Raw genomic sequence first — 11,858 nt, forward strand, 5'->3', positions numbered from 1 at the left:
AGACACTCTTGTACATGAGACCTACTCTTCGGTAGAGAGTGAAATAAAGACACTCTTGTACATGTGACCTACTCTTCAGTAGAGAGTGAAACAGACACTCTTGTACAAGAGACCTACTCTTCGGTAGAGAGTGAAATAGACACTCTTGTACATGAGACCTCCTCTTGTGTAGAGAGGGAAACAAAGACAATCCTGTACATGTGACCTACTCTTCAGTAGAGTGTGAAAAACGCCATCTGTAAAAAGGGTGTCAGTGTGTCAGTTCGACAATGTTTTGGTTTCAAACCAAATGAACAAGGAGAATATCTTCAGATATTAACATTGTTAGGTCAAGTAAAAATAAAATTACAACACAAATTCCTGTTGTAAGTGCAACGAGGCTCATCGGCATGAATAGCTGTAAGATTAAATGGATGATAATCATAGCAGTATGTTTGTATCTAAACCATTCCTTTCTGAACACAACTTACAGGGGACCAATATATAAATCAATACCTGTCTTTTCTTTTCTTTTATGAATTAAGACTCACTAGCTTTTAATTCAGTGTTGTTCTTCTTGTAGCTGTGTGAGACGCAGCAGTGTCAAGTGTGAATATCGATATTGCTCATCCTGGAGAAGATAATGGTTGGTCTAAACATGATCACCCAAGCCTACCGGACATGTGCTCGGACTCCGCAGGGCCATGACACATGTTTGATCCAAACCATCAGACAAACTGCGCCAGCTCATTATCTCACCTGCTAGGAAACCCAGTGAACCCACTCAAGCACACACAAATTCATGGTTTCAACAAGCCCCACAGATGGCACTGCGGATTTAGAAATATGAGAAATTTCGAGCCCAAAACATCACCAGGACAGCAACGGTCATGTACTGCAATACAACGTGCTACTACATGCGCAAATCTTTGGATAATAAAAATTGCTGACAGGCCAATTAACACTGAAAGCAGGTCCCAGTGCACAGTGGAGAGGCCACCGAGCCCCGTGGGAGACCAATAACCCCCCCAGTGAGGAGGAGGAGTCCAGGCTGAACCGGAAAGGTGCCAGTTTACAAATAAAAGGATGAGAAATGCACTCACAGGCAGAAGCTCAAGCAAATGTTGGGTACTAGATTAAGATTTAGCCATAGTAAATAAGTTGCAAGTTCATGTTTATGCTACATTTGTAGAATAAAAGAATGCTACAGGCCTGAATAGGCAGCGGTGCATGTTATACCTCACTTAAAAAACACACTGTGATTGGTGGGGGTTCAGATTCTGTTCAAATACTAACCCAGAACTGGAGCTAACAGTTAAACACACATATGCGCGGAATGCTTATATTTATACTTACACACTCACTGTGTGTGTGTTAGAGGGATTAGACAGCTACTGCCTTCCATCTGGTAAGTGGAATAAACTGAAGGGACAGGTGGTCAAGCCCCACACACACACACACACACACACACACACACACAGACACACATACACACATACACACATACACACACACACACACACACACACACACACACACACACACACACACACACACACACACACACACACTCCTCTAGGGTCACCATCAGAGGGGCAGGAGAGCATCGATTTCCAAGTGGGAGCCTGACACTGATCCCGGACACTCACTGAGCACACACACTCTCCAATCCCAGAGCTCAGTTCAGCCAAACCAGGACGAACACACATACACTCTCAGTGGCTCAGCTAATGGGTGTTTTCATGCACAGGAGCGGTGGAAATGTAACCAATCTTTTTGACGACCTTGTTAATTTTAAAAGAGTGAACATTTTCCACTTAATCTCTGCATTTAGCCTGGGCTATTCCTCTCTGAATGGTGATGCAGGACGTCACTGGGGACGGTGCCTGCAGCTCTGAAGCAGAGCTCGATTCCTGGAGTGCAGTACTGCAGTGCAGCACATATGCAGCCCACTAAGTGAAAAACTGCACTGTTCAGCACACTGCAGAACCTGGGGAGAGCGGAGCGTGCGACCTTTCACCAACCATGTGCTGAACTGGCCCAGATCACTCCTTCATTCTCTCCCCCTCTTCTTCTACATCTCTTTTACTGCTTCTTACGCTCCTCTATTGTCTCCCCCGCTACACTTCTCAGCTCTACTGACCCACTTTACTGCAGTAAGACATATTCAGACAGACAGAGGGAGAGACATATTCAGACAGACAGAGAGACAGAGGGAGAGACATATTCAGACAGAGAAAGCAAGACACCCTGACCCCCATGCATGTTTTCGTGCAAGTGAGACTGACAGAGGTCTGCTGATGCTACTTTAATCTTTACATGACCATTTTCTGAAATGACATGCTATTAATGATGAAATACAGCATATATTTAAGCTACTCTGGATGCTGTGCAGTTTAGATTTTGGCAGCAGTCCTCCAGTAATGCGAACAAGGTACTTACAAGCACACCGCACCTACAAAGGTGCACTCGTTACAGCAGCTGTCAGGAGGGCAGCACTGGAGAAACATGCTGCCTGCCACAGCACAGAGAGACGAGGGTCCTGGGCACCTGAGCTGTGCACCAGCCCTCCTGCTGTCTATGCAGGTGACTGAGAAGCCAGACACGCCGCATTACTGAATGCTCGGGGTAGGCGACTCCGCTGAAGAACTTGAATTTTTACCCAAATCCTACTCTTTTCATTAGCAGCAGTTAGAAATATTGCATGAGTGGAAAAAAAGACACTGTATTGAAGGGTGCAATAATTAACAAGATGTAAACAATACTGGATTCAAACTTGAAAGTGGGATATTTCCTGTTCACAAATACACATTCAGCAGAAGAAAGACTGCAAGAGAAACATTGGGGGGGGGGGGGGGGGGGGGGATCTTGTACTTTAAGAACTGCAATTGTCTGCATCAAGAGAGAATAACATCAGCAGAATATGATACAAAACCCACTAACAGTTGTGTCGAAATGACCAACCAAATGGAACAAGAGCACTTTGAGTTGAAAGGAATCGCTCCTTCACATCTTTTCATTTTGGTGCACTTGACAAAAAAGGACAACTCCCTACTGAGTGCTTAATGTTTAATTAACTAATGGAATTAGCTGCTCTGTCTGAAGTTGACTGATGCTCAGTTTCCTTAACAGACTAAACTATCTCAAGGGAATCACCAAACAATTCAGTTTGGCCTTTAGACTGCACTTCTAACTTGGCTAATATGTGGAATCATGACCATATTGTCATGAGTCATCAGTCAATCATGTTCTTGTTTTGGTTTACTATCTGCTTGTTTGTTTTGGTTTTCATTTTCATGCCCACTCATTTTGTTTTCCGCCCATTGTCATTAGTGTTAACTGTTTCTAATTTAGTTCTTTATTATCTAGTGTATATAAACCCTGTGTTTGCTCTGACATGTCACTGGTCATTATTTTTTACAGCCTTCGGGTGTGAGCATCACCCTCGTGCTTTCCTAGCCTGATTTGTACAATAGTCTTTTTTGTTGTGCCTGTTGTGTTTTATGTCGTTTCATGTTGGTTATATGTCTATTACGGATTGCCCTTGCCCTCAGAGTCTTCTGAAGAAGTCATTTACATTTTGGTTGAGTAAAGCAATCAGACTGCCAAGTGGAAAAACCCCAAACAAACAAATCTTTCCTAAGCTTGCTTCAATGACCATCTGCATGCGACCCCGTCCAGCGCCTACTGACTGAGGCTACATGTCTGCAGGGTGGCAGCTTCAACGAGATGGGGTTGTTCTTGCAATCTTAACCACTTTAAAGTTGTAAACAGCTAATTGCACATCATAACTCTTTGATTGATGGCAGCGAAAGAGCTCAGAGAAAACATAACACTGAAATGATTTCAGTTCCTGTGGTAGCAACATCTGACTTCGCATGCCCATTTGTGACGGACAGCTGCAGGGTCTCATCTCACTGCCACAAGAGCCCTACACATTTGCTCGTGCTCCCCACCCTGTCCAGAGAGGCCCATGGGCAGATGTCGGCACCAGGTGGAAACTAAGCTTCATCTGCTGAATTAAGTGGCCCCCTGTGAAAACTGTGTTATTTAGCTTGAGCACAAGATGACTACCCCTCATGCCATGTATCAAACCACTAGAATCAAACCACTAGAGCATTTTACATTTTAAAAGCCCCATCAATGAGGGGTGGGACTAGACATAGCAATGGTGGAAGTTGTGGGAAGGCCTTGCTACTAAATTGGACAAACTCAGTGGAGCTAAGGAACCAGACTGTAATGGCTAGCACTGTGTTCACTTATGCACCGTTTGAAATAGTCTAAAACATATTGTATACTGTACTTAGTATATACTATATAATCCATGGATGGATGGATGGATGGACTACAGTTGGACTACAATTTTTCTCCACAGTTGCATGATGAGATGCAGTGCACCAGGAAGATGGCTCTGACCCACGTACTGGAATATTTAGCGGAAGTAGCTTATCATCGGAGTATCTATTGCGTACTGTAAAAAAGAATTTCGGTTGCATACAGAATTGGGGCCAAAAAAAAATTTGAGTAGTATATCATAGGCTAGTTGGAACACAGCTATAGTTAATTAAGTTAGCTTTGCCAAGATCCAGTACCTATGTGTGTGCAACACAGTTATGCAACAACCCAGATGTGACGCCCGTTTAGGAAAGGAAAGAAAACATGGCAGAGAAAGAGGAATGTTTCACGCAGAGGGAGCACTTAATGACCAACAGCCTAATCAGATTATGAGCACCATGTGATGGCTGTGGGGAACATCTTACCGCTCATGTGCAATCCATTGCTAAAGAATAAATGGTTTGAACTTACAACTGAATAGTTACTTCATGTTTGGGCATGTTCATTAGCCAAACAAACAAACAAACAAACAAACAAACAAAAACACAACAGGTGCAGTCAAAGCAAGGCAAACAACTGAATACACTTTAGGAGCAAAGTCTTAAACCGGTGGCCTAACTGAACGCCACCGGCACACTCCTCGTTGTTAAATCCCAGCTCCACAGACACAATCCTTAGCATTAAATCTCAGCTCCACAGACACATTCCTCCTCCTAACTATAGACAAGACTGGAATGCCAAGACAGAGGAGCGGCCGTGGTGGTGGAAGGCTGCAACCACAGGATGTTGCAAACGCTGGGTCTTTCCTGCGCGGTGCTGGGCGAGAACCACAGCTGGGATGGCCCGCGGGCACACAGACGGACCTGTTTTGACTACGTGCCGAAACTCCTGTGGCACCTCAGAGAATAAAACCCTGCTTCCTGTCCCAGCACTTCCTGCTTGTGCCCCACCTAATTTCGCTGAATGCTTACACAGCGATGTGTCAAATCAGAATATGTGCTCAGTGAAACAGGAGGTCTACTGCATGCTGCAGCCTACAAAGAAACAGTCTAAAATAACAAGCAGTGCTTGACTCATCATTTGGACACGAGTTCCTCACCCTGCAGGATAGGCTACCAAACCGGAGCGAGGATCTGAAGCCAAGGCACGGTTTCCTGCAGCCGTAATCCCCAAAACCTTTTCAAGAGTCACCTGCGGGATGACAAGGGAAAGAAGAATTAAACAGTTGTAGCAAAGAGCAAAACTCTATTGAACATTGCCAAAGTTTTGGTGACAAAATAAATAGTCAATCAATAACCAGAGACATGCTGGCCATCATTTCTGGGTTAGTGAGAAGAAAGATTATTAAGAAGTGGGCACCCTGTCCTGGGTCAATTTGTAAGCATCACATGCATGGAATATTACCTGATGAAAGCATCAGTAAACAGATTTTAACAGAAAAATGCTTTGCCAGCAAATTACTGATTTATTTACTTATTTTCACAATGCCTAAAAATGATACCAGGGTATTACAACGTAACTCGGCAAGCATCTACAACGCCCTTGTGGAACTGTGGATATGAATTAATTTCACACAGACAGAAAATCACATGATAATGAAATACAATCTTCTATTATCTGCTCTGACTGTCTGGGAAAGGGTGCAGTTTGCCAGCTGCACAGGAGCCTGCCTGAGGACATACAGAGAGGCACCGGGCTCTGCATAAACCAGGCTTGTGTACTCTTAAAAAACACATTAGAGAGCAGTTTAAAAGACCAGTATGATTTAAAATACTTAAAGAACATAGTCAACAATGCTGCAAAACTTTCATTTGAAATGAAAATGAGGAGCTTCCAGAAGGATAAGAAGGACTGAAGAGAAAAGACAAATGCTAGATCAAACTCCCTGTCTTGGCTAATTTAAACACAAACCCTTATAAAAGTAATGCATCTGTATTTAGACAATGTGTTTATTATATACCCACTATCAAACATGTATCTGGTAATATACTTTGTATATAATATACTATTTGTATATAATATACTATTCCTTCCATGAGATTAAGTAGCTATCAAATCCATGTGAACAGATCCACACATTTGAGTTCTAGGAGGGTTGCCGACTGGGCAGTTGATGTGTGTGTGAGTGGTCTTCACAGCAAGTGGATCCCTGTTCTTCATTTCCCTTCACTCCTCTTCTGTCCTCTATGGGTCACACTAGGTCACATGACACAAACCACAGCCAGGTGTTTTACTCCAATCGCGGAGAGGTGCTTTCAGTACTACTGTCACTGTATTGATCAAATGCTGCAGTTTTCCTGATTTTTATAAAACTGCTTTAAGGTGTAGGAAAAGTGGAGTATTAATGTTTACACAATTATAAAATAATTAATACAGGCCCGTCTACTACACACTGAAGACACACAGCAACGAGGCTGCACTAGATAAGTCATAAGATTGTAACAATGCTGCTTTACTGAACAAAAACCAAGCAATGCAAAGAAGAGCAACAATAAGGAGGCGATATTTAAAATACATGTTTATATAGCTATTTCCATTAGGAGGTTTAATGAATATGCAGCTATAGCATAGCAGTAAATAAATAAACACACAAAGAAACCAACAAAGAAAATACACATTTTGACATGAAAATCCAAAGAGCTACAGACTGTTTAAACAGACTTAAAAGGCTTCTCATGCAATTTGTAGTAGAAAACAAACAAAAAAATAAAAACAGAATCACACGCCAGAGGATTAACACTGTCCACCACCTTTAATACCACACAGCTCAAGCCTGAGGATACAGAACCCAGTATGGAACAACTCGACACACACACACACACACACACACACACACACACACACACACACACACACACACACACGCCAACATGCACACCCACAAACACACCCTATTGTCTGGCTGTGCACCCAAGAGGATCCTCAATTCCTTTAGGCTGGAGTACAACACTGTCTTATAAAGAGGGGAACACTGTAGCTTCACTCTTCATGGCACCAACATTACACTTGCTTTATATGTCTGAAAAGTCAGACATCTGACAAAGAAGTACTATAACGGAACTAATTTGAATTTTAGGACAAATTATTAAGAGCATATAAATGCTCATGTTTTAACATGGACTACTGTGGATCCCATTTTACAATGAGATTACAGTTATACCCCTTAATCAGGTCAGTCTTGATCACCCTGAATAACAAAGCTCCACACTGACTAGTCTATTAAGGTGAGCTGTATTGTGGATATATGGGCGACCCTGTGAACGTTTGCGGTATGTAGGCAAGGCTTCGGAACTTGAATGAAGGTTTCTGCTCAAGCATTTGCCAAGAAGAAGGCCCCTACGAGCTTCAATAGGAAAAGTACAGTCACCATTTGTCTGCGGCAATAAACAGACAATCAGAACGGAATGCAGCGTTTAGTTTGCTGCTTACTTTAAATACAAGTTGCACATAAAATGTTTTTACAATACAAAGTCATTGCAAACGCATATTTCAAATGCGATCGGTTTAAATCATACATATGGAGAACTCGCGTTCAATGAAGCATGTGTATAATCGGTGAAGAGCAGACTGCACGTGTGAAGGTTTCTGCATTTGATACAATGGGTGGATGGAAGCAGTTTAAGAACTGATGTGTCCAAACATTACTACAGAAACCTATAACAGTACAGTATGGGGCTTTAATAGCTTTAAACATTAGCAGCGAACAACAGTTGCAAATGAGCCCCTCATAAGGCACATGTACAGTAAGGGTACTGTAGCTTGACAGGAGAGTGCTTTATTGTTAAGAATCAGTGGCACTGGTGGATAAATGTGCATAATGGTGTATGTGTCTTAAATACAAAAAAAAAAACAGCTGATCAACTGAAATACCCAAAATATATTGCACACACTGGAGTACCATTACACAGATATCGTAGCTGCATGTCCTAGTTTTTCATCTGCACACAATTAAGCTACTGTGAGGGGCTTAAAAACATTTTTTTTTTTAAAAACGTTTTAATTAACATCTTTATCAAGAATCACAGTAAATTGCATACCTTATTTCCCAGGCTCTCTTTGTTGTTTCCAGCTTTATTTTTCCTTAGCTTGATTGACGGCGAGCGGAGCAGATTCTTAATCCGATTTTTTATAGTAGAGTTTTCCACAGTCATTTTGGTTCCGTGTCATGGGAATATCAGCTATATCTAAGATTATATATCAAAACTGCGGCGGCTTTGTAGCCCGTTTTTAGAAATTCTCTATGCGTTCAGTTAAATATATATAATAATACAGGATGAAAACACATCGTGGTCCGGTCATTATCCGCGATAATTAAACCGAAGCGCTCTCCTCCAGCTAGCGACACACCGCTTCGCCGGGAAATACGTCCCCACTGACCGCACTGGATGTGCTTAAATTGAACATGTTTCATTCTCGTAGTCAGCAGTTCCTCGGCGAACCGAGCATCGTGTTCCGCCGAACCGTCTCTCCGGAGAGAAGCGCGCACAGCCGAGTGTCGAAACGAACCCGTTTGAGCGGGGCGGACGGAGGCTCAGCGGCAGACGTGTGTCACTTCACGCCGCATGTGTGCGTCTTAGCTGGATAAGATGGCCAGTGAGGTGTTACCCGTGCAGCTAAAGTCACTAACGTCAGACGAATGAAAATGGCAGCGAGTGAATAAACATAACTGTTGATTTTGGCCGCGTTTTGTGCATATATGTTCGCTGGGTGTCTGAGGTAACGCTGTCAGCCGGTAGTTACCTGATGACAAACACGCTCAACACGGTACTAAATGTCCACCTACCGGCTTTTGCTGTGGGTAGCTGGGTTAGATAAGCTACCTGCCTCATTTACACTATTCGGTGGTTTTATTAGAAATAAAACTATTAGCGCTTACCGAAATAATAAGTGTTAAAATACAATTTTAACACAGCTTACAGCTTTCAGGCTTTGTTTGGCTTGACTGTTGCCTCCGAGTTAAAGTCCGCTTGCTAGCTTCACCAGCGAGCTAGCTAGCTACGTTTGGAAACTGTCGTTATTTAAAGCTGAAGTTGTTGAAAATATCATCGTTTATATGTTTGTAGCTAGGTAATCGAGGTCGTTGTTACCTTACCAGACGGATTACTTCAATTTACTACTTTGTTGTTGCTGTCCAAGTTACTTTTAAAGCTAGCTGGCTGGCTAGTTGGCTTGGTTCTGTTTGAAAACACCGTTGGACGGTCGGCGACTCCTTCACTGGTGTTTTGAGGACAATTCTGCCATCCAGTGACAGACAGTTTAGCAACGCTTCAGACGAGAAATAGGTATTTGTAAATGGAAAACGTAGCTTAGATTTGACCAGTTTGACCATATATATTATATATAAATATTAACATAGTAGTGTTTAAAAATTTCCATTGTATGAACATCGTTAGTTATCTAACCTAATTTCCAGACACGGGTTTGCACCTAAAAATGCGAACAGACGTTTTTCATATCTCACAAAGCACAAATATTGCGTGAACATAGCGCAGTATTGTAAACCGAACTTTTATTAAACTAGAACAGAAAGCTGAAGACCAAGTTAAGCGAAAGCATTTTACACGTTAGGTAAGTTACAGCCAACAATTCTATAATAATTAACAGTCGTTTACAAGATCACAATGAAGGTGAAGAACAGATAATGTTTGCAATACTGTACAAATAATAGTCGTGCATCTGCAAATGATTTGACAGTTTTTATGGAACAGGTTCCACCGGAAGAGCTGCCTCTTTCCCCACCTTCTGCAGACATCTTTGTCCACAACTGGTGAACCAACCCACAGCCCTGTAGAGCTGCCCCATGTAGGGCTGGTGCATGTGGAAAATGAGTGGATCAAGGCATGCATTGAGACTGTACAGCAACTCTGAGGCTTCCACTAACAGATTGACCACCCAGGCCACCCAGCAGGTGTTTTTGCAGTTATTCAGAGTGAGGAAGGTTAAGCAAGCAACGATGTGCAACACCTGCCCTGGAAGCCAGCAGATCAGAAAATTGGCTATGAAGACTCTGATGAACAATATGGTCTTGTCACGAACTTGGCTCCATAGACGTCGAGACTGTTTCACTCGGGCCATGATCTTCAAATATGATGGAATGATCAGTAGCAAAGGTACAAAGACCTGGATTGAGTAGACCGTCAGGAGATCATACGAAGGCTTGGAAGCATTGTACCTAGAGGCCACTACTGCTCCACAAACGTGTATGCCATTCATCCTTGCCCTGTAAATGATGCTGGGATAACTGAGGTAGATGAGGAGGGCAGTGATTGCCCAGAGGAACAAAGACACCAGGGCAGTGTTTCGGGTAGTGCGGATCATTCTGGATTCCAGTGGGTAGACAATAGCCAACAAGCGATCAGCACTGATGGCGCAAATGAACATGGTGCTGGATGTTAAACCCACAAAATACAGGATATTCATTATGATGCAGAGCAGATGGCCCATTCTCCAGTTGTAGTCTGCACTCATGTATATAGCCCATGGTGTCATAGAGACCAGGTAGGCAAGGTCAGATATAGCCATGTTTAGAACTCCAATAGACCCGATGCTCCAAGGTTGGGAGGGTCGCAGGCAACTCCACAAACTCCCAAGGTTCCCAATTATGCCAAGGAGAGAAAGCATGTAAAACAGCAGAGGAATAAAGTACACAGCGTATTTGCGATTGTAGGGACAAGGTAGGTATGGAGTTAAAGGTAGAACAAAATCCTGCATATCAGAGCAGATGTTCCTCGAAGCACTGTTGTTCACTTCAGACATTTCTTGGGTTTGGTGCTTTAAGCTACAGTGGGGAAAAACACTAGTCATTTGAACTACTAAATTCGATTCAGTTTATATACACAGTAATTTAAAAGACAAACAACAAAAAAACTTACCTAGATCTTTTATATTGATCTGGAGGGCTGTCAGTAGGAGTCCTCTGTGCAGTCATATAGTGTATATAAGCTCAGTTTGTTCCTGCGTCATTCCTTGTAGGACTTCCCACAGTTAATTCAAATATCAGTAGTTAGATGACCACAAGGCAGCAATTACCTGATTGGGTAATTCTCAAGAGCTGGCTGCAAATGCCAAGAGAAGTGCTTAACAAAGCTGAAGCAACATGAAGGGTAAACAAAAACTTTTCAAGTCAGTTAAAAATGTTACAATTAAGCTTATATATGGATGAGTACTGTGGTTAAAAGTTGCAGGACAGTACGCATTTCCACAGAAACAGGATGTTTCGGAGAGAGGTTCTTTAATAGCTATGCATGTATAGTGCTTTCAGTGTTTAGCCTGTACAGCTGATGGACCCATCCTAAATGTCATGCTTGTCTGGAAACCTAGAGTACTACACATTGTAATTTTTACTATACCTCCATGTCTTTAAAAACTTTCACTTTCAATATCCTTTTTGTGTAATAGTTTGTATATTACACAAGGTTTCCAAATAACATTTGACTGTAGTCCTTCCTCAGCTCTGCAAGCACTTTGGAAGTTCTCTAAATCAGTTCAGAATAGTATATATTTAATTCAGATAACATGTATTTTATTAAATGTCCAAAATTAAT

The 11,858-nt window shown here is 42.3% G+C and overlaps 2 protein-coding genes across 2 annotated transcripts in view; both read right to left on the reverse strand.

Annotated features, from left to right (window-relative positions):
- mapkbp1 (mitogen-activated protein kinase binding protein 1) overlaps nucleotides 1-9,497 on the reverse strand; it is a 36,744-nt gene extending 27,247 nt beyond the window's left edge. The window contains 2 exon segments of the mRNA XM_076978677.1: nucleotides 5,414-5,505; nucleotides 8,352-9,497. Of these exon segments, the coding sequence (XP_076834792.1) occupies nucleotides 5,414-5,505; nucleotides 8,352-8,465 (206 nt within the window). The 5' untranslated portion in view covers nucleotides 8,466-9,497.
- A 128-nt stretch (nucleotides 9,498-9,625) lies between these two features.
- On the reverse strand, nucleotides 9,626-11,280 carry LOC143480830 (C-C chemokine receptor type 5-like). Its single transcript, XM_076978690.1, has 2 exons — nucleotides 11,187-11,280; nucleotides 9,626-11,092 (listed from the first exon to the last, which is right to left on the reverse strand). Exons 1-2 carry the CDS (start codon nucleotides 11,240-11,242, stop codon nucleotides 10,012-10,014), a joined length of 1,137 nt encoding a protein of 378 aa, XP_076834805.1. The 5' UTR covers nucleotides 11,243-11,280; the 3' UTR covers nucleotides 9,626-10,011.
- Between the last annotated feature and the right edge of the window lie 578 nt (nucleotides 11,281-11,858).

This window comes from Brachyhypopomus gauderio, chromosome 17 (genome assembly GCF_052324685.1).
Source record: "Brachyhypopomus gauderio isolate BG-103 chromosome 17, BGAUD_0.2, whole genome shotgun sequence".
NCBI lineage: Eukaryota > Metazoa > Chordata > Actinopteri > Gymnotiformes > Hypopomidae > Brachyhypopomus > Brachyhypopomus gauderio.

Coding starts and splice junctions, on each gene's coding strand:
- LOC143480830 (XM_076978690.1), bottom strand. CDS start 11,242: ATGACTGCACAGAGGACTCCTACTGACAGCCCTCCAGATCAATATAAA. Junction 11,093..11,186: donor GATCAATATAAAAGATCTAG/GTAAGTTTTTTT, acceptor TCCCCACTGTAG/CTTAAAGCACCAAACCCAAG.